Source organism: Lepisosteus platostomus, chromosome 14, assembly GCF_059453375.1.
Source record: "Lepisosteus platostomus isolate fLepPlt1 chromosome 14, fLepPlt1.hap1, whole genome shotgun sequence".
Lineage (NCBI taxonomy): Eukaryota > Metazoa > Chordata > Actinopteri > Semionotiformes > Lepisosteidae > Lepisosteus > Lepisosteus platostomus.
In genome coordinates this window covers 30,111,526-30,134,725 of record NC_142624.1, presented here as the reverse complement: position 1 = coordinate 30,134,725, position 23,200 = coordinate 30,111,526, and the positions used below count along the sequence as shown (strand labels likewise).

At 36.6% G+C, this 23,200-nt stretch overlaps 1 protein-coding gene across 11 annotated transcripts in view; it reads left to right on the top strand.

Moving 5' to 3' along the window:
* The window catches only part of LOC148649197 (formin-like protein 2), a 76,580-nt gene that overhangs the window by 45,035 nt on the left and 8,345 nt on the right, over positions 1-23,200 (top strand). For 8 of the 11 annotated variants that reach the window (XR_015926301.1, XR_015926300.1, XM_088605557.1 and 5 more), the window contains exons 5-21: positions 1,858-1,941; positions 3,859-4,011; positions 9,473-9,581; positions 9,942-10,018; positions 10,800-10,893; positions 13,731-13,805; positions 14,477-14,587; positions 15,385-15,534; positions 16,141-16,242; positions 16,499-16,820; positions 17,359-17,559; positions 18,526-18,546; positions 20,278-20,402; positions 20,693-20,895; positions 22,006-22,240; positions 22,640-22,708; positions 22,818-22,898. Coding sequence is in view for 9 of the 11 variants with exons in the window: in XM_088605557.1 (XP_088461683.1) it covers positions 1,858-1,941; positions 3,859-4,011; positions 9,473-9,581; positions 9,942-10,018; positions 10,800-10,893; positions 13,731-13,805; positions 14,477-14,587; positions 15,385-15,534; positions 16,141-16,242; positions 16,499-16,820; positions 17,359-17,559; positions 18,526-18,546; positions 20,278-20,402; positions 20,693-20,895; positions 22,006-22,240; positions 22,640-22,708; positions 22,818-22,898 (2,212 nt within the window). In the remaining 2 variants the exon portion in view is untranslated. The remainder of the gene's footprint in view (positions 1-1,857; positions 1,942-3,858; positions 4,012-9,472; positions 9,582-9,941; positions 10,019-10,799; positions 10,894-13,730; positions 13,806-14,476; positions 14,588-15,384; positions 15,535-16,140; positions 16,243-16,498; positions 16,821-17,358; positions 17,560-18,525; positions 18,547-20,277; positions 20,403-20,692; positions 20,896-22,005; positions 22,241-22,639; positions 22,709-22,817; positions 22,899-23,200) is intronic. The other 3 variants (XM_088605563.1, XM_088605565.1, XM_088605566.1) reach the window with 1 other exon arrangement.

Here is a 23,200-nt window from a genome sequence, read left to right as displayed (position 1 = left end):
CAACATTATTCTTTGACTAACACTGAAGCAGGCTTAATTTGCCTGTTGTTCAGCCAGCTCTGTATGTCAGCATTGAGGTATGTCCAAATCTTACATCATTACAGCAGTTGATGAGACTACAACCTTTCCATGCTGAGAGCGCAGAGCACACTGAACAGTTGAAGGCAGCAGCAGTCAGTCGTGCAGAATAAAGAAAGGCCGTTTAGAATAGCACTGCACAGTTTGCTCTGGTGTTCGAAAACAAACAGGAAGATTAATTTTTTCATGATCCAGTAATGATCCATTTTAAAAGATGGCACCTGATGAACAGCAGTATCCCCCATCACCAAACTGGCACATTGATTTGATAATTCTGTACACAAGGGAGGAAGTCCACCAACACAACTTAAAGCAATCAACTAAAAACAAATGTACGCTGCTTCCAACTCATGTCCATTCTGCTTGCACAACATTTTTACACAGTGTTGAATGTTTTTCTGCCTGTTGTACAATAACACAAGCTCCTCATCTTCTGTAGTCCTCAGCACGAAATGCACTTTTTTATATTGTTTCGTATCACTAGGTAATACATATTTATAACAACAGCAGTATACTGAGCTATTTTCTTTTGTGCTCATTCTGGTAGTACGTTTATTTCGGCCTGTTTTCTGCTTTAGTTATATAACCATTTCACAATAATTCTTCATATGTTTTCTAATAGAAAATTAAAGGTTTCTGTGTTCTCCCATCATGTCACACTTATTAGAAAAGGGATAAGATAGTCATTGTATGATCTAACTTGCCAGAAGAAGATGAGATTATCATGGTTTTAGAGTAACTATGGCTTATTTTAAATATGTAATGTTGTTTATTTTTATCTGTTCTCCTCGTTATTGCCTATGGGAAGATGTACACTTGGAAAAGCTAACAAAACTAAGGAATATGTAGTTACGATGGTAGGATTGTATCCAAAATATCTTTCTCAAAATTAATATACAGTAAATCTAATGAAATGTCATTTACTTAAGTCCCCTTAAAAACAAGCATTCAAAATTATTGTGACTGTTTATCTGTATTTTAACGGCTATTATCATTATCCTTTTGAGCAGTGATTGAAAAGTCTGTGACCGTCCAGAAAGCTTTCATATAGGTATCACAAACTTTCTTGGAAGCATGTCCTGCATTTATCACAATTCCACTCTGACTTGTAAGAGATGTGATTTAGTCACCCTTTCCTAGCCAATCAAGAAAGGGGTCTCCAAGCCTAGAATTGTTGCCATACTGAGATACTGAGGCACAATCCTTGATTCTGTTGCTAGTGCCTCCTGCCAGTGACTGTTCTAGAGAATTAGGACTGCATTTTGTTCTCGTGGGAGTTGAACATTTTGCATGGCCTTTTCTAGAAAAATGATTAGGTCTGTAAATCATGAGAAAACTATTTTCTTTAGTCCTTCATTGTCTAGTACCCAATGCATAGCTAGTGATATTGCAAAATCAAATATTTCTCTTTACTGTTTTCAGTATCATAAATGGTTTAATGTCAGACAGTGTACCAAAACATTTTGCTCAACCAGTGGCCTTAGAATGAAAACAGGGACTGGTATTTAAAGAAGGGAGTGCTAGTCCTTTATGTTCCTGAGAACTCTGCATGTGATTGTTTATTTCAGCTCCAGGGATTTTGTCATCACAAATGTGATGTGATTTTCTGTTCCAGAAAAGTCAAGAAATCATAATCCTTTAAAAGGATTTCCTAACTTAAAGATAACCTGAGGAAAAGGTGATAAAGCGCATAGACCAAAAGCAGTACCTGTTTTTTTTGTTTTATGTTGCTTAGGGTTAGTGTTTTTTCTTTTCTTCATTCTTATTTTCCATTCTCAGGTGGGTCAGAGAATTCTTAAATGAAGAGAACAAGGGCCTGGATGTCCTGGTGGAATATCTTTCTTTTGCACAGTATGCTGTCACGTAAGTCATTAATTGGTACATAATGTGGGGTTCATTACAATATATGTCAACGCAGTCTTTAGCAGTCAGCATAAAAGTTCTATTCTTTTATTTTACAGCAAACTGGTCCCAGCGGGGTTGTGCTCTATTGAATAGAATGATTTCTTTGCTTGTATTGTTTTATACGACTTCAATAATATACATGATAGTATATTATCAAGAATACCAAAATCACGAATTTGATATTTAGTGAGCTATAATGCTGAGTCTAGCTTCTAGGTCACTCGGTTTCTGAATGATTGATTTTGTCATGGGGTGCCACTTTAGAAAGTGTGATAGGACCCACTTCTTTTGAGTCGCATAGCCTAGAGTTTAAATTCTCAATTTTCTTCCTGTTAAATAAACGTATACATTGAGGGAATTTTTTTGTTGATTTAAATGGCTTTCCTCATTCACAATGTTTCTAAATTGAGAAATTTAATATGCTTTTTGCACATACAAACAAGGAATTACTTCCCAGGTTGGACAAGTTCCAGATTTCTTTGGTGAACATAAGTGTTCCTCTCAAAGATATTTCCAATATGCAAACCATACTCCTGAGTCTGAGGAATGTGAGCTAAATTCTTCATTTCCTGTTTGCTGATATAAAAGGCATTAACCAGAAAGAGCTTTTTTCTCCTCTGCTGAAGGCAAAGAAGACAGTTTTTATACAACATTAGAATAAACTATATAAGTTTAGTCTGATTATGATCAGCAAAAAATAACCAATATGTTTGATTGTTTTTCTTTCTAAATTTCTGTCCCAGAGCAGCAGTACATCTTTTCAATAGTTAATATTTCATCATGGCCAGTTGAAAACATGCCCATGAGAAACAGTCCATGTAATCTCATCTCCACTTTGGATTCTGACCTTTGTTTTGTTCTAAACTGAAATCGAATGAATTTGTTACTTGTTACATGTTTCATGTTTTTTTATGTAATACCATTCATCCTTGCATTTTATAACCACTTAAACCAGTAGAGGACCGGTGGGAGCCAGAGCCTATCCCGGCAAGAAAGACACAGGCAGGGTACACCCTGGACAGAGCACCAGTCCATCACAGGGCAGACACACACTCACATGAAGACAAATATTCCCAAAAGCCAATCTACCTCGCAACATGTCTTTGGACTGTGGGAGGAAACCGGCGCTCCCAGTGGAAACCAATGTAAACACGGGAAAACATACAAATATGATGGTGGAGATAGCACTCCATGTCCAGAATTGAACCCAGTGCACTGGTGCTGTGAGGCAGAAATGCTGATCAATGTGCCATCCCGCTGCCCTGTTTGTAGTTATTAGTTTTAATTAAAAAAATAAATAAAACTCATAGATCTCATCACTGAGGCTTATTCATTTTCAGGCACAGAACTGTAGTCTAGAACTGAAAGAAAGAAAAGCAGAGGACGCTTCATCCACTCCCAGAATTACACTCTGCCTGTAACATAGGGATTTTAGCTAAAGAATCTGAGTGAAACGTTTGTTTCAGGGCAAAGAAAATTTGCCTCTTTGGGATGTTTCATGTTGACTCCAGGCTGCCTTCCAGAAGCAGAGATTCCGTTTTAGTTTATTGATGAATATTGAGACACTACATTAAAGGTTCATTGCTTTCTTTATATTTGTTTTAACTAATACAGTATGTTAAATGTTTAAATGAAATATAACATGTATGAAATTTACAAAAAAAATAGCTGATTTTTCTAGGACCTATGAGAACCTATAGAATGTACCTGAATGTTGCATTTTACTTTTAGCTTGGGTTTATGAATCTGGGCCGAACAGTAATGCATATTTTACTGTTTGATAACAACAGTGGTTTCTGAAACTGCACTGAACAGTAGAGCTCATTGTATCGCCTGAGTGAATGTGGACACTTCATTCCATGACTTTCCCCCCAGGTTTGACTTTGATAGCTTGGAGAACAATGTGGAGCACTCGGTGGACAAGTCCAAGCCCTGGAGCAGATCTATTGAGGACTTGCACAGAGGAAGTAACTTGCCTTCCCCAGTTGGAAACAGTATCTCCCGGTCCAGCAGGCATTCGACACTAAGGTAGGCGTCTGACTCACAACAAACTTCCTTTCTTCAGTCACAAAATATACGGGATGGCTCTGCATCACACATGAGTGTTTATGAGCCTTTTGTAAGTCATGAGGGTGTTTCATTCTTTAAAAGGATTAGAATCATTAAAAAAATGTAGGAAGGGTGGAGTTTGGCATATGTGGGGAAGGTTTTATCCATTAATTCCTTCATATATTTTGATTAAGGGTTTACTTTATGGGATTTTTACATCACAAAAAAGAGACATTAACAAAAATATTGCTTTAATGTCCAATCTTCTTGTATGTTCTAGGCAATCCTTCCTAGTGATACATATTTTGCCTAATTAAACATACTGTATAACTTGGAAAAGGAGAGAACAAGTGTGGAGTAAATCCTTTTCATGCTTTAAAACTTTGGTCATTACTTTTGGATTAGAGCACTACCACGATTAATTGATCTTAAGGAAAAAAAGTCATGAATCCATTGTATTATTTTTCTCAGGTGTCATTTTAATGAGATCCTGGGCCGCAGTTTACATTGCTTACAATAGTGTGCATAGCTTGACTTAAGTTCTTACAGAGAATTAACAATGTGGGTGGTAGTTAGGTGCTGTTGGGAAATTCTATGCACAATACTTTTTTCCCTCTTACCGTCTTAATAATATTGAACAAAACAGAGAACAAGTTGATTTTACATCTTTTATAGCTCTGGAAAAATAACTAGTTATAGAAAATGCTTTCTGGTGTTTGTAGCACTTACAGAATTGTAAGTGTTTCTTGTCTTTGTGTTTGTGTTGGTAGGTAGAGGCAAAATTAGATGCTGTTGAAATTTTTACATTTCTAACTTCTTTCAGCATTTGTTTTTTGTTGGATTTTTCCTTTCTATTGTCAACTGCACCTAGTTGGTAAGGCATAAAAGCCAATCAAAACTGAAAAGAATTCACTTTTTAGTGTCGTTTTGTTAACCATTACGCCTGTTGCTGTATTTTTCCATAGCTTTGCCCTCTGTCTACCCAGCATCAGGAGAAGGCAGGTTCTGATTTCACTACAGCTTATTTGAATCCTGTATAAATAGCTTTAGTTAGAAAGACACACATACGCTTACCCCTTAAAATATGCTTTTTCCTGCTTGGATTCAGATTTATTGTATTTCTTTTCTTTAATCTGCTAGGTTCTCTGTTTTTTAGAAGACTTTAGTCAGATAATGCTGTGCATAGAAATGGACTGCTTCAAGGAAAATTAGATATTTGTGTGTATGTGCATTTCCTTCCTTTCCTGTATATTCCCTTCTTATCATAGCCGGTTTAATCTGCAGTTTGACTTCTAAGGGCATGTATCCCTCCAAAACATGGACCAATGTATCTGTGCCTTCTGTGTATTGGACATGAAAAAATACCATGAAGCCAAGCAAGCTAATCTTGCCAATCTTCCCTTATTTTCTTAGCTCAAATACTTTGAAGAAAAGGTCTTACTGGGGGTTCTTATCGAATATGTTTCTTCCTAAATTTCCTTTTCTTCCATGCCTTTACTTCCAAAGCACTTAATTAACCAATCAGCAGACTGATAATGTGCTATTGGCTTTGAAATAGACATTTCCAATTCTACAACAATAAATGAAACATTGGAAACAGAGGAATTAACTTTTAACACATTTATAAACAGTATTTTTCTTTACATTATACTCTTCAGTCAAGAAACACAAAATAAAATGTGACCACAAAAGGGTTATTCACGATTTGTTTTGAAAAAGTGTGAGATGAAACACAAATGTAAAGTATACCACGTGCAAGACTAGGTATACTGTAAACCAGAGCCCTAGTGGATCTTGGTGGTGTCCGTATTACTGTGCTAATTCTGTGCTGTTCATCCGCTTAAGAAACTCGCCATCCTGCCTGCTCTTGAATTTGAAAATGTTATTATGGGACCTGTGGGAGGTTTGGCATCAAGTCTAACTTATTACAAGTCACACAAAACCTGGGAAGATATTGTAGTTAAACTTATGTGCTTCTATGTTTTATACATAAGATTTCTAGTACTGCAGCCAGGTAGACCAAGAATAAAAATATAGCTTGAGGTATTATGAAAATCAGCATACACACCCAGATATTGTAACTTGTATACTTTATTTCCAAATTCAGGTTAGATTCAGGTTATAGGTGCTAGTTACAGCACGTCTGAATTTTTTTGACTTGTAGCTAAATGAATAATGCAGCCAAGCATTACTCATCCCTCCTCATAATTAATCAGAAAAGTTGATTCAAGAAAAGTCCTTCTGATGCAAAAAAGACATACTAGTTCCTTATGTTGTTTGCATTGAGGCTACATGTATTTAAATTGTTTTAGTACACTGTAGAAGGACAAATTTAAAGCATTTGTACTAATGTCAGAAGCAATGTTCCAATTCTGTCACCTGAAAGTGTCTTTGTGAGAGTTATTCTTTTTTTATACTTCTACATGAAAGACATTCATACCTTAATAGGGCCTTCTGACTCACTATGATGATCAGAAAGGAGGAAAAGTAAGTGAGCCTACATAATGTATGTGTGTTATGACATGTTTCAGAATACCTAAGGTTTTAGAGTTATGAAAACAAAGAGTAGGCGCAGTGAGGATGTCTGGTTGATGAAGGTGGTTGCGGAATCTGAACATGACCAGTATGCTAATCATATTTAAATGCCTTGTTCTGGGTTTAACTATTATTTTTTCAGCAGGACATTGACTATCATGTTTTGTGAACCACTGTCTCATGACCATAGGGACCTGCAATGGAGTAACTCTGTCTGAGCTGTCCGTGTCAGTTTAAGCCACTAGAGGGCAACTGAGAGAAACTAAATGCAGGTATTCGTACAGGGTTGAAAGAGAAAACTAATGCAGTTGGTGTCATTTGGAAAGTTCTGTAGTATTTAGGGAACACAAGCCAAGATATCTATGTGAAATCAGTGTCTGATTTCTGGTAATAGTTAGCCAATAAGCGTGGGCTGATCAAGACCGGTGAGAACTGGATGTGGGTTCTGATGGTTCAGCGATTGGCTGTAGGGTCATGGGTTTCCAACACAGAAGGGTTTATTCTCAAACCATTCCTAAAGTTTGCACAGGAGAAGAGTGGTTTGCTTTCCCATTGTATAGGGTTAGTTTCCACTGGTGAACGCCCTCTCCAAGGATCCAGTTTGCTCAGCATGCGGCTGGATGGAATATCAGTAGCTGCTGGTTAAAGCTAAAGTTATTCCATGAAGGTTCAGATAAAAGGCGAATCTGCAAAATGGGTTTCAAACCATCTTAGACGGTGATTTTATTTACACCAGGGTTGGTCTAACCTCAGTGAACTTTTGAGTTTCCCCACAGTTCAAGGTTTAATGTGAGTAGGTCCTCCCATGCCATGTAACTGGCCTCGTGGAAATTGGTTACAGGGCTTTTATAGAGAAGTTGTCTTTCAGTGTGACAATTTGATAATTCATTAATAAAATTCCATTGGTTAATATCTTATATTTATAGTGTTTTTAATTCAAAATTTAGTGATGACCCACAAAAGTGTTGGTGGGCAGTAAAGCACGGCACAGTTAATGAAAATTCAGTGTGCATTCCTGCTCTTTCAGTTTCACAAAACATTCTTTCCAGCTTATCGGTTTTTAGCAAGTTCCTGTGGGTCTGTGTGAAGCCCACATAAACATTCTGGCTGTCCTGCCACTGCTAAGTGCTCGGAATCGGAAAGAATCATTTTTGTCATGTGTATCTGGGAATAAGATCAGTTTTGGAAAAGCCCTTCCTATGCATTCTGACACACTGTTACACCACATAGAAACTTGCAGGAGATACCAAATTAAGTGGGCAATACCAAATTCAATAAATGATGTCAAAAGAATCTTCACAATTTGAGGGCTATATGGATTTCTCAGAATCTCTGGTGATTAATTTGGTTCCAGTGGTATTTGAAATTTGTATCACTTTCCCTTAAGTGAAATGAAATGCATTCAGCAGTTCTTACATCGTCTGTGTGATAAGAACAGGCTATTCAGCCCATCAGAGTTTGCCATTTCAGAAACTAAAGTGATTCTACTGTGCCACTTCAGGATTAGTTCAGAACACTCAGAATATTAGCTACCACTTTATGCCTGGGTGATGTAATGTTTGTAAAAATATATCCTCCATTTTTCAGTCAAATCAGTCTCTTTGGAGGATTTGTAGAAGATTTTTATGTATAATTATAAACCCTTACTCAACAATTGAAGTTTTTCTTTAAGAAGTGCAAGTCTCATAATAAGCATTTTGACATCTGCATCACTTTGTGTTTTGTGTTTAATCTTTTAACAAGGGTAAACCTTTCATTCTAGTGAAAGCAGATGTCACTCATGGTTTGTTAGTAGGATTACTTTTTGCATTGGTGTCCAGCCTGAAGAAGATGGGTGGTTACAAACAGCAGCCCTCTCCCCACTCCATGGACACAACGATAGGAGAATCTGCGGGGAAAAACTGTACTGAGTGGTTGAGAGATGTTTTGGTTGAGCTCTATGTCGGAAAAATAGGTTGTGGTTCTGGTACAGTACAGTGCCTCTGGGAAGAAATGCAATTATAAACATTACCTTTATGTGCTTGTGATCTGAAGAAGGTGCACTGGCAATGAGAGTGGTTTCCGTCATGGATATAATAAGAACAGTTGATATGTTAAGATTTCACAGCAGCTGTTCAGTGAAAGGTTTGCTGAATACTGCTTTGTATGCAAATTGGTTCTGACTATGAGACATTAACGGCAGCTTTGTGGGACTTGTGCTAAATTAAACAAGCCTAAATTGCAACTTTTTCTAGAATTATGTGATAAGAAGGTGGTTTGTTCACATTCTTTAACATTGTATTGCAAACCTCTATACATTGAAATGCTTGTTCATTAAATAGTGGGGAAAAATGTGCTGTATAATCTATTGGAACTTCTAAAGTTGCTTATTTGTAGAGGCTGCTTATTTGCAGAGGGCTCACATTTGACAGTTGAGCTAACTTTGAGTTTCTCTGTAGCTGGGTGTTAGAATTGTAACTAGCTGCAATTCAGTTCTTTCTGAATTGAAAATAATTATCTGGAGCAGGAAGGAAATGTTGGAAACACTTGTTTTGAATCACCAGCTTATTGTCTTGAAAGGCTCACACACAATTTTGACATAATTTTTAAAAAGCTTGCGTTCCAGCTTAAAAATGAAACATAAACTTTACTTACCAGCTGACTTTTTTAATCTTTTGCCTTTTAGCATCACATTTTATGTTGAATATTTAAAGTTTTAACTCCTTGTGCTTTAAAGTCTTGTATAAATGTAAAATGCCATTTTTTATTACCTTTCCTGTTTTGAACTTTTTACAGGTATTTTTATACAACAGTTTTGTCATTTTATTACACAATTAAATTTGAAAAAATCTTAATTTTAGTTAGTAACTGTCATTTCACAGATCACAGCATTAACTACTTTATAATTTTTTTTGATATATTGTAGGTATAACACATTGCCAAGCCGAAGAACCTTGAAGAATTCTCGATTAGTTAGTAAGAAGGATGATGTTCATGTTTGTATCATGTGTTTACGTGCCATCATGAACTACCAGGTAGGAAAAGTGTTTTTCCCTTTCTGTCATATGAAGGTATTTTTATTTTTTTCATGTGTTCATTAATTTGCATATTTATTCATTCTGTTATGAGCACTAGCTGTATCATAGCCATTAACATGGTATCTTTCCTGCCAGGAATAGCAAAAGTATTGTGTAACTGGCAACCGTTTGCCAAGCTCTGGGTGCTCTCCTATAAATCATTATATAGAAATGGTTTATAGCGAATAAACCATGAACTTAAAAAAAAAACACATGGAATTTTAGGCATATTGGAAATGTATTGGTATGCTACTGCATCATATTTTATTTTTGTATTGTTGTGAAACATACTGTAACTTAATTTATTTTTTATTTTAGTATGGCTTTAACATGGTGATGTCTCATCCCCACGCTGTAAATGAAATTGCACTAAGTCTGAACAATAAGAATCCCAGGTAAGTCCCTCTCTCACCCTGTCCATATAACCAGTATATACCCGTTCTTTTAGACACCTGCCCTTAAAATAGCCCATTTAAGAAAGTGCAGCCTACCCAGTCTATAACGTCATTGGTAATTTACACAGGCAGGCTGGAATAGTTTCAGCAAGTCTGTGAATAAGGACAGCTGCAGTCCAGCAAATGAACCAAAAGAAGACAGGGTTGCTGTTTTCTCGTCGTTTCTACAGACTAAGTAGAACATAAAGTGCCTTAAAGTGCCGGTAGAAAGAAATGTAAAAAAATGTCTGGAATACTTTTCGGAAACGGTCTCGGCTGTTTTGAGAAAATGCCTTGTCAGGAGGATATGAATGAGATAATGGAAGAAGTCATGAGACTTTGATTGTGTGATTGAAATAGTTCTTTCTTAAAATGTTAGGTTACTGTACGTGACACATAATATCACAGGACTTATAAACTTCTTTTCAGACCTACATACTAAAGATCATAAGCCTTTTTTTTTCCTATCGGAAATTCCATTGACATGTTTTTTATTGGTGCTTCTTTACAGGTTCTTAATAAATAATCTTCCCTTCAAGGTTGTGGCCTACTTACCAACCTTTTGCTGGTTCATAATTTGTTCTGTTAATTTCAAGAGTAATTTAAGAACAATTGATTGTATAACCTTCAATGAAATGACCAATATTTTGTATGGCCTATGATAAGAAAATGCGCTGGTATTATTTAATGAAATATTTTGAATGCTCAGGTAATCGGTATCGATTTTGTGTTTCCTTCGCAGAACAAAAGCTCTTGTTTTAGAGCTGCTAGCCGCTGTTTGTCTCGTCAGAGGAGGTCATGAAATCATCTTATCAGCTTTCGATAACTTCAAGGAGGTAAATTTGATTCCTGTCTTGAATACTTTTATTAAGAACAGATCCGATTGTCATATAAACATGTTTCTTAGGAACGTTGCTTAAATGCATTATTGCATTTGTTATTGAACAAGCATTAAACATTTTAATAACCTTAAAGCTGTTACAAAAAAAGTATTTTTCACATGTATATGTCAGTTTTAAGTGTGGTAGGGTTGATGTTTTAAAAACATTCTTTGGATTTAACATTCCAGCCTGGAAAGTAGGGGTCTGGAAACAGACTAGGTTTCTTAATTGCACAAATAATTAGTTTAAATGTTTTTGTAACCTCCATAACTGACCTTCCTGTCTTTGTTGGGATTATAAACAAGTCATGTTTTATTATTGAGAATAATTAATGTTATATTTGTCTATCATAATACCTTGGATTTAGTTAGTGCTTTTCAAAGGTTGTAAATATGCTTAAATCCACCAGTGAAGTGTAGCTTGGGTGATGCTTGGCTACCATCAGAAACAGTCTTTCCCTGCTCACAGCAGCTGAGATGATCAGAAAGTACAAAATTGCTTTGCCATTTGAGTGAAGGGGGAATTTTAGGTCAGTCACATTATGCAGGTCCCAGGTTGAATTATGACAGGACAGAGGGGTGACTCCCCTGCTCTTACAGACAGTGCTATGGGTTCTTGACTAAGTGGTTGGGACCTTGCTTCAATGTCTCATGCGAAGGATTGCACTTCCCATAGAGCAGTGTCCTCGGTCATCATACCTGGGGTATTGGTTTGGAAATTCTGGTGCAGAGAGAAGAGTGCCACCTTCTGGTCCACTAGCATCACTTCAGTGCACCAACCTGGTTTTCCAGAGAGGTCTCCCATCCCAGTACTAACTAGCCCAGCCTTGTTCAGTTTCTGGGTTTCTGATGAGATCAGGCTTCAAGGGGAGGGAGGGGGGCAAAACTGTTGTCAGAATAGGGCCCAAAATATTCTGACAAGTAAATTTGTCATTGCACCCATGGTAGAATAGAATTGTATTTTTCTTAAAGATCTTTCTATTTTGTAGATACGGGTTATCATGTTAATGTATCCCAGTTGTAATGTTATTTAAAAATGTAAAAAATCAATTTAATCAGGATCATTCCAGTTCAAATTCATAGGCAGTCACTGTAAAAATAATGAAATACCTCCTTTTGGCATTTCATTTATGCAGTATACACAGATGTGGGTGAAGTGCCTCTGTCTGAAAGCTTTCCCTATGGCTACAATTCTTTAAAATGTAATACAAAGGGAGAGGATTGGGATGTTTCTGTTAAGAAAGGCTACTTTCTTTAAGGAAAGAAAAGCATTACTTTCAGAATTACTATGATTGCAATACGACATATGAATAGCTTTGTTTTTGTCTTTTCCTAATAACGTTTTCTGTTATTTTGTTTTAGAACAATAGAGGTTTGTCGGAAATATCCCCTGCTTTCAATCACTGCAATGTGAAAGGCACTGTTCCCCTTACTTAAAAGACCTGTTTGTTTAGCAGACACGAGGGTCTGCAGGCATTGTGCAGCCTGCCTGGTAATGCAGTAATGTTTTGGGAGATGAGAGATGCCTCATTGTATTCGTCCTGCTGTTTGTGCCTTGCAGTCGTTAAGTGTTTTTAAGAGTGAGGCCCACGTGGTTTCTTTTTGGAGTCACTGCCTTCATCTCCACTTTCTGCAGTGAATGTTAACCACACTGGAGAAAATAGGTCAAGCTGGTTACAAAGCTTATTCTTGGGATGTTTCAGGTAGATGTGGCTGAGCATAGAGTAATAAATAGCTCTAATATATTGTGTTGATTGTGAATGCAATTGAGCCTATAATTTAAATGGTAATTAATGATTAATAGAATTCATAATAACCATACATTTTTTCATAAGAATGCTTTAATTTACAATACTTTGCAAGTTCTGCCAAATCATACCAATGCAGCTTCAAATCTTGAAAAAGTGTCAAACTTGACATTTAAAGGCACACTGGGCCACGAGTGGTAAAATGTATTTTAGAATTGTGGTGTTTCAGATTTGGAGTGATCACCCACAAACACACCTCAGAGAAATGCAAAAACGTGTGTTTACTTTTAAGATGACTTCGCAGAAAATATTAATTTCTTTAGCATTTTGTTGGTGCACAAAGCTGAAATGTCAGAAGTGTCAAAGAGACAAATGTCTGTAATCATAAACCCACTGAAATCTCTAAAGATAGATTTTGGAATTACCATTACAGACCAATTTATTTTCACTTATACATTAATATATTATAGACTACACATTCTTACTTAGGGCTATTTAACCAATTTTTTAACTCACTATGTTTTGTTTTCTTAGTACATTAATGTATTTGGTATTTATACAGGTTGAGTTTCTGGATATTTTGCTCTTAAATTGTATTTATGTATCATCATCTTATGTTATGTATATATTGTAACATAATTTATAATTTTTAGTTTATTAAATCTATCTCATTTAGACCTAGCATAAAATGTAGAACATATTGAAATTAAAGTAAATACTAGATTATATACAGTATTTGTGGTTAATGAATACAGTTTCCCCTTTCAATTTTTTTTGACAAAATGGTAAATCCTCAGTGTCTGTAACTAAACTATGGTCTCACTCTTTTACAATATTTTATGTTTTAAGAACATAGATAAGCTCAGTGTCAGTTTACAATAAACTCCTCATACAAACCTTGAAAAGCAAGGCTGTCCTTGTGCACATACAATACGTAGTGTAAGTACGCAATTCATTCTGCCTGTTTCAGATATGGTACTGGCAGTGTTTTCCCAATCATATGCACGTTGTAAATTACATTATTGATCTTTTTCTTCTCCTTTAGGTTTGTGCTGAGACACAGAGGTTTGAAAAATTGATGGAACATTTCAAAAATGAAGACAACAATATTGATTTTATGGTATATTTACATACATAAATCACTGTGCTCTGTAGATCTTTGTGTTCAGTCATCAATCTAGTTAAAGAGGAAGCAGAAATTGTTTTGATACCTGACTTTGCTTAATATAGTATAGATTGTGTGTTCTGTTTCAGACCTCCATAAGCATTCAGATAAGTCCCTGGCTAATTCATGTCTTAACATATTAGCTCCATCCCTTTTTTAAATTATGCTAAAGTTCAGTCTTTTCATAGTTCATTTTTAAAATCCACATACAAGACGCAGAGCAAACTTAACAAAATTAAGGAAAAAGTAAAGGTTTATTCCATGCTGAAAAGAAAAGAAACACAACATTTCGGCTGTAGAGTTTTCTTCGGGTGTGTCAACATGGGATAAACCTTTACTTGTTTTTTGCAGCCTACGCATGCTGACGCTGCTACCTACTTAAACAAAACTATAACTGCAATTGGAGATACTTCATTGCTGCTTTACTCAGAAAGGTGATTTCCCACTGGATTATCTTGTTTTCTGATGTGCTATTAGAAGCTTTGTGAGTTTTGCACTAATACAACATGTAAAATCCAGGTGAAAAAGAGACACAAAGTTTGCTTTAATAAGAATTGAATAATGGCACAGTGTATTCAATATGGGAAAGAAGAAAACTGCTGAGGTGTAGTATTTGTTTTTTTCAGGTGGCATGTATGCAGTTTATTAATATTGTGGTTCATTCTGTGGAAGATATGAACTTCAGAGTCCACTTACAGTATGAGTTCACAAAGTTGTGCCTGGATGAATTCCTAGATGTAAGTATGAATACATATTTTACAAGTTTTTGTTTTTATACTTTTTTAAATATAGGAAACAACAGCAGAATTCTTAAATGGCACTGAATTCTTATTCTATTCCGTATACCCTAAGTGGAATGCAGGCAGGTAGTGAAGTGTTAGGATGTATAAGCCTAAGAGTGCTATGTTAAAACTATACAATGTACCAATACGGTTTTTAAAATATTGAGTCATTTTGGTCACCACATTGCTAAGAAGATATTGCCGCTCCGTAGTCAATCCACAGAAGAGCAACCATATGCATTTCCAGGCATAAAGTAGTGTCCTACTCTGAAAGGCTAGAACTGAGTCTGTTAGTCTTGAACAGAGGAGACAATGAGGGAACTTGGTTCAGATATTAAAGATCCTCAAAGGCATTGACAAAGGCAACTTGTTGAACAGTAAAGCATGACCAAGAGGACACCAGTGGAAATGCACTTTAATCTGAAAACAGGAGACACATTTTCCACCTGAATGGTTGCAGGAAAGTGAAACAAGCTGCCCGGTAATGCGACTGAAGCTGATAAGATATCTTTTTTAGAAGATCCTCTGGACACTTACACACCAGTAACCGAATGGTTACTAATGGACCGAACATTCTCTTGTTTCTAAACCTCATGCTCTTACACTATTATGTCTATGAATAAAAAGACTTCTTTTGCCGTTGAAGAAATGGAGATGGAAATCGTCACCTTAACAACAATAGGAATGTCGCTGACAAAAATGTACCTTCCCCTCCCAAAATCTCTTAATTTGTCTGCTTCTTTTTGAGACAGAAGCTGAAGCACACAGAAAGCGACAAGCTGCAAGTGCAGATTCAGGCCTACCTGGATAATGTGTTTGACGTCGGTGCTCTTCTGGAGGATGCAGAAACGAAGAATGCAGCCTTAGAGCGAGTCGAGGAACTTGAGGAGAGCATCTCCCATGTAAGTGGAGCGTGATTCGACAACAGAATAGGATTCGCCCTTTGTTTTAAATGCTGTCAACTTTTTTTAGATGTGTATTATGTATTAAGAGTTGCACTCATTAGGAGCAGTGGTGGGTTTGAAAGATTGTAAGGGCTTCTGATCGCTTGAGTGTTTAATAGGAGCTTTAGATTAATGCTTAAGTGCAGACTTAAAAGCAACAAAAAACAAAAACTAACAACAAAGCCTCCTGGACCACCTCATGATGGGTTTAAAATGTCGAGAGGTAAAGTGTGCAAATCCAAGTAAATTAGGAATATTTGTCAAGGGGAATATCTGCTTTAAAAACTGTTGTTTGCTTCCTGGTTTGTTGAAGTTTTATTATGAGTTTTTATGCAGTTAACAAAACACCAGCTTTACATCTAAATGGTTTATGTTTATGAACTCTCTATTTTGATACAAACTGCTGAAACAATGTACTGAAATCATATATGAACCATATTTTCCCTATTCATACCAGATTACACATGCAAAATATTAGAAATATAAATAAAACAATTGATGATGTTGAAATTAACTTCTGATTAGAAATCTGAGCCTTCTTATTTATGTACTGTGTGTTCCTAGATGACAGAGAAACTTCAGGATACTGAAAATGAAGCTATGGCTAAGATAGTGGAACTGGAGAAGCAGCTCATGCATAGAAACAAAGAACTGGATTCTATTCGGGTGAGTTTATTTAAGATGTGGATTTCTTGCCTTATGCCCAGAATATGCTTCACAGAATCATAAAAGAAAGTACTTCTTGATCATGGATTATGAAGGTAAATTGGAATCAGATTGACCTCTGTTGCAATCAAAATATTTTTAATAGAAATACAATTTTTTATTCATATCGGCAACTGTAGAGAAACAAATAAGTTGGATTAAAATGTGCCTTCCACTACTTCGTACACCCGGCTTCAGCTCGGTCTTGTCTTTGCAGGAAGTTTACAAAGACGCAAACACACAGGTCCACACGTTGCGGAGGATGGTGAAGGAGAAGGACGAGGCGATCCAAAGACAGTGCAACCTGGAGAAGAAAATCCATGAACTGGAGAAACAAGGGACAATAAAGATCCAGAAGAAAGGGGATGGGGAAATTGCAATCCTTCCTTCAGTCCAGCAGGGGTCAGTCACCCCTGGTGCAGAAGGGGGTGCTGGTTCCTACGTGGTTGCAGGGACATCACTGGGTCCAGAAAGTGGGGGAGTTCCTCTAGTCCCAGCACCACCCCTGCCGCCTCCCCCTCCACCGATGCCCGGGTCTGGTTAGTGTGTTTCTGAATTTCTGATCCATCGCGTAGAACATTCCTGTAGTCAGTGTAGTCGGGAATTAGTTTTTTTTGGGGGGGTTGAGGCAACATGTAATAATAATTCCTTACACTCATATAGCGCTTTTCTGAATACTCCACTCAAAGTGCATTATAGTTAAAGGATGCTTCCCTCTACCACCACCAGTGTGTAGCCCCCCACCTGGATGATGCGCCAGTACGCTCACCTCACACAAGCTATCAGTGGGGAGGAGAACAGAGTGATGAAGCCAGTTCAGAGATGGGGATTATTAGGAGGCCATGATTGGTAAAGGCCAATGGGAAATTTGGCCAGGACACCGGCGTAAAACCCCTACTCAGATATTACACATAAGTTACAGACAAATAGAAATCTGAATGAAAGATGATGGAGGAGGAGGTGAGGCTCAGACGCTGGAGCTGAGGAGACTAAACAAACGTTAGCTCATGCGAGAAAAGATACCTGAATTCCCCATGACTCTGAATTCAGTGGAGTGTTCTTTGCCTTCTTTTTCAGTGCCAAACGGACCCTCAGCCCCTCCTGCTCCTCCTCCTCCCCCCCCACCACCTCCTCCGCCGCCACCCCCTCCGCCCCCACCTCCCCCTCCGGGCCCTGCGCTAGAGGCGTCTCCCCCTGTGCCTCCCCCCCTTCCCCCTGCAGCCCCCCCTCTCCCTGGCTCAGGATCTCCCACTGTCATCTTCAACTCAGGTTTAGCAGGTAAGGCCGCCTCCGAAACTGTCTGGGAACAGGCTGGAAAGAGCAGACCTAAGTGCAAAAGGCTAGGCCTGCTTTCCTTGTTAGTTGTACTTGTAAAAGAGTTTATAAATTGTCTGAAATAGGAATCTGGCTGTCAGATACAGAAAGTGTTTATAGGGTTGTAAACCAGAGACTATGTAATTTATGAATTGTACCCATCACCCTACACTTTGCTCTATTGCAGGCCTTTTGCACACTCAGCTCACTATTTATGGCTGCATAGTCTGGGTGGACAACTGATGGGAATAAGCTCGTTTTCTACTTTATTGCTCTTAGAATTTTGATGCACCCAGTAATTACTGTGGATGTTGTCTATATTATTCTATGTGAAGAAGCAAACATTCTGGGCGCCTTCTAACTTCACACATCCATGGATGAGTCACTTGTGCCATGTGGAGAATATTTGTTACAGCATTTTTGAGTCTCATGCTGTCTTTGACTCGTGTCCTATTTAGAAATGCACTGTGCTTTCAGTACAAAGTTTGCTATGTAACCATGTGTACACTATATCCATATGTGTGCAAGACACCTACATTTTCATTTAGAAGGTTAACTAGTTCTGAAGATTGTTTAGCTCTGTGCCATGAGTAATGGTACCAGAGTGAACATAAGTCTTGATACATGTCTGCCATGAAAATGCATCGTTTAGAATAACAGCAATGAAATGTTTATCTTCAAATCTTCTCTTTTCCTTTGCGGTTTACGGTAAGAGGTGAATCAAGCAATATGAAAACATTCAGTGATTTTTTTTTTTGCATTTTTAGTATATTTTATTGATAAACGGATATTCTTCAGTTTGATTACTGGCACTTCATTTCTTGCTTGCTTGTTCTGTACCTGGTGTTAACTGATATCTAGATCAGGAAATTATTCGTTTGCACTAAAAACTTGTTCTTTGCTTTCTCTCTACCTTTTCTGCTTACATAGAGGGACCCATCAAGCTCTTCTGTAGGTTTTTCTGTCTTTGTGTTTGTTTTGTGAAACTCTGTGAAGTGTTCCTCAGCAGTGGAATATGGTTTCAGGCAGGCAAATGTAGAATTAAGCTCAGCACATAAGCTTTTTAAAATAGCATAAATTTACAGCATCCTATTCACGTGGAGAACATACATTGTGAAATTTAGTTTATTGGACAAACATTGCAATTGGACTTGGGTTTAATATGGAATAACTCAATTTTAGTTCAGTGGGTCTGTTTTGATAAGTTTTGTATTTGAAATTTTTACATGAAAAATTTTGTAAATTGAATTTTTGTTGTAAGTGCTGATTTCCTAGAATGTGCCCATAAAATTCAGGATAATAGTGGACAGGGTGATTTTTAAAATTTTCTATCCCAAAGCTAAATTTGCACCTGAGTTTATTTGTTAAACAAAAGACTGATTCCAAGCCAAGAGGGAAGACGGGTGGGAAAAAAATCAAATTACAGTAAACCCTCATTATAATGACCCTGATATAGAGAGGAATTTGGTCACAGTGGCAAGAGTCTGGTCAAAGTCATATGTGTCGGAAAAAAAATCTATCCCGAGAGTTTTTGGACATGTTGGTCTATGACTGTTGTAAGTGATGCATGTCCGCTTGGTTTCTGATAATTTTCTCCCTTTACTTTTAAGATCTGTACTGTATTTAGGTATTAACCATACCTTGCATTTTTGAAAAGTGGATGACTTTGCAGTCCTATTTATAACTTCTCATGTAAGAGTTACAAATAGTACTGTAAAGTTCTTTGTCTTAAATATTTTCGAGCTGTAGGTAAGACATCTCCTGGATTTCTGCTTTTATTGGACACCGCTTTCCCCCATTACTCTACTATATTGAGGGTTTACTGTAAATGGATTTTTTTAGCCAGATTTTATATGGAAGACTTCAATTAATAAATCAGGGTTTGTGGGAAAACCCCTTTCTTCTGTTGTATGTCATACCTCTCAAATATTTAGTAATATTTTGTTTTGCCCATTTTGTATAACCAGGTTGTGATATGCCAAAACACAACTGTTGTGCCTTATTTCTAATAATGGTAACTCTTAATGTGTGGATTGTGCGTATTATTGCATGCTGAAACACATTCTGGGTGGTTAAGTCAGCAGATTAAAAGGAGATATAGGTTTATTGTGCAAGTCTGGCATGGTGTCTCTTAGAGAAACCATGTCTTTCTGCCAAGACTGTAAAGCTTTTTCCCAGTTCTCAGATATACAAAGCATAATTTTCTGTGATTATGTAAAAGTAGTATAATTTACTTTAATAAAGTAAAGATCATAATCAAGAACTAGACAATTATTTTCTCATGTGTTAAGGTTCCCATACTAACAATTCAAATTTTAGCATGTCTCTTCTGTTTTCTTTTTCTAGTTATTGCCAGCATTGTTTATGCTGCTTTGCAGCTGGATAAAGTGTACAGTTAAAGAAATACAGTCCCGTAAGGCAAGAATTCTGGTGGTGGTTTTTGGCAGTGCCTCTGTAGCAGCAACACCTGATGAAGCAACACTTTATTTCAACTTATTACGGTCTTAAAACTTGCAGCATGCCATACCTTCAGCTACACATTTAATCTGTGATGAGTCATGAGCAGGCTTTTCCAGTTTCTCTTCTAATTAATCTTCCCTTTAGAGCAACTAAGGGTGAATATGGCTGAAAATTGCTGCTCTCCAATGAATCTGAAGTGACTCTCTTTGTGCTTTTCTGCAGCCGTGAAAATTAAAAAGCCAATAAAAACTAAATTCCGTATGCCAGTCTTCAACTGGGTGGCCTTGAAACCTAACCAGATAAATGGAACTGTCTTCAATGAAATTGATGATGAAAGGATTCTGGAGGTAATATTTATTTTCTGAGGAGCACAGAAATGTGAAGCATGCTCTGACCTAGATTTTGCTGAAAATCCATTTGTGTTGTGATGTGTAGCTATTAATATCACATAATATGTTGCCCTAATGATGTTCTTTTTAAATTTAATACTTATTTAATTTTTCACTTGTGTATCATCGGTTTTTTAATTATATTTTGTTTTCCTTTTTATTTTATCAAGGTTTAATTCTTTTTTTTGTGTAAAGGAGAATTTACACAAAGAATGCTTATCTAAAGTGCTTCATTATTTCTTTTTTAGGATCTGAATGTGGATGAATTCGAAGAAATGTTCAAAACAAAAGCTCAAGGCCCTACCATAGACCTAACATCAAGTAAACAGAAGGTCATTCAGAAGGGACCAAATAAAGTGACGTTACTGGATGCCAACAGGGCTAAAAACCTGGCCATCACTCTGAGAAAAGCTGGGAAAACACCAGAGGAAATATGCAAAGCCATTCAGATGTACGTTTTTAGTTCTGTAAATTAGTTTTATGTCATTTGAAATACCTTTTGGCCTTTGAAAAGTAAAACATGCTAATCAACTTTAATGTACTTCACGAAGACTTTGCGTGCCATGCGGATCTTAAATAACAAAATATCCTTGGTGGTGGTTATTTTAATATATGGTGGTGTTCATAAATTAATTTAGTATTTTCAAATAGATTAATAAATATAAGGCCAAGATAAACATTTTTAAGCAGTGATGTATACTGTAGTATTAGGCAACAGCTGACTGGCCAACCACTGTAACCATGTTAAAGGTTTACTTAATGAATGTGTATTTTAGATATGTTCTGAATTACAGATTTGCTTGTGCAATCCCTAGGGTTTGCAGTGGCATATCTCCCTGTCTGTTTTGGAATTGACACCACATATTGGATTTACATGATGAAAATAAAACAACTACTGAATTTATTGCGGTTTCGTAGTTAGGGGGTCACTACTGAGAAAATAGGTGAAGCAAATGTTCTAATCATATTCTTTTCTATTCAAAACTAAAAAAAAAACCCTCAAAAGTTATAATGCAATAACTTGAGTAATACTAGGTAGAAAGCAGGGGTTAATTCCACACCGAAAAGGAGTAAGTACATTGCTGCTGCTTCTTTGTACTGTATTTCATCAAAGAAAATAAATACTAAGATAATCTAAATTGTAAGACATTTTAAACAGGTATTGCGGTGTCAGTAATGTTTTAAATCAAATAATAATAAAGTAACATTTTTTCTCACCTGTAGTCAATAGTTGTCATGCAGTACCCTCAACAAAATGTAGTACAGTAAGAATATGCCACATTCTTTCAGTATTTCTATTTCCTGAAACTCTCCAGGCGTTTCTTATATTTTTGCTCTCATCTGTTTACTGATTTAACCCTCTGCATGTCAAAAAGGGGTGTGTATAATTCACCCATTTGTCTCTGAATGTGATGGAAACGACAGACACTGGAATAAGCAGGTAGAAGACTTAAGACATCAGAAGGAAGTTTAATGCAGTGAGTGTTAAGTTAGAACATTAGCAGACTTGCTGTGTCTATGTGTGGCCTGTGTCATTGTGAACATCTGTTTTCTCTTACAGGTTTGACCTAAGAACTTTACCTGTGGATTTTGTTGAATGTCTGATGAGGTTCCTGCCAACGGAGAATGAAGTGAAAGTCCTGCGGCAGTACGAGAAGGAGAGGAAACCACTGGAGAGCCTGACGGACGAGGACAGGTTTATGATGCAGTTCAGCAAAATTGAGCGATTAATGCAAAAAATGACTATAATGGCCTTTGTTGGGAATTTCACTGAGAGCATACAAATGCTAACCCCTGTAAGTATGTCTGAACTGTAACCTAAATTCTGTTACAGAGAATTAATGTTTTACCATTTGTAATACGAAGAAAATTGAAATGTTTTGTATACATACCATTTTTAAAGTGGTAAAAATAGGATGTTCATTGATCACGCTGTGTTTTTTTTATTTTTGCCATCTCCATCTGTTCTGTAGCATATAACAGAACTCGATAACTCGAATTTGATAACTAAATTGTAACTAAAGCCAGTTAATTGATTAATTGCTAAGTTATTAAAACTTTATCAAGGCAAAAGCAGAAATATCTGATTATCGAATATCAACTCAGTGATTCAAAAATATCAATAGATCTCATGTGAATTGATATCTAATATCAAAGATGATACTATATATAATGTTTTTGTATTTTTCTTAAAGCAACTTCATGCAATAATTGCAGCATCGGTGTCTATAAAATCATCACAGAAATTAAAGAAGATACTTGAGGCAAGTATTCATCTAGTCTTCTCTTCTTGTGTGTTTTTGTTTTAAATTGTTGTTAAGTACGTCTAAGCACAAGCAATGGTTTTATGTAACTCTTACTTTTCTTCTGCAGATTATTTTGGCTCTCGGAAACTATATGAACAGCAGTAAAAGAGGAGCGGTCTATGGTTTTAAACTCCAGAGTTTAGACTTGGTAAACAAATATTCCACACTTCTTAAGCTCATCTCCATTTCTTTTAATAGGTTTCAATTTATACTGTACTTTCATGATCCACACTGCTTCTAATGCAGTGTAATTCAAAGGGATTAAGATGGATTGCTTTGTTTCATGTGGTAATTGTTTTCATCTGTTTTTTAAATGCAATTTTACTGAAAATAACTCCTGATGATCTTTTTGTCTTATGAAAGCAGAAAACAATGCTGTCCCCTCAATATTTAGTTTAGAATTTTGTTAAGCAGTTGACAAGGTAACTATTTTGAATGCTGTGACTAGAA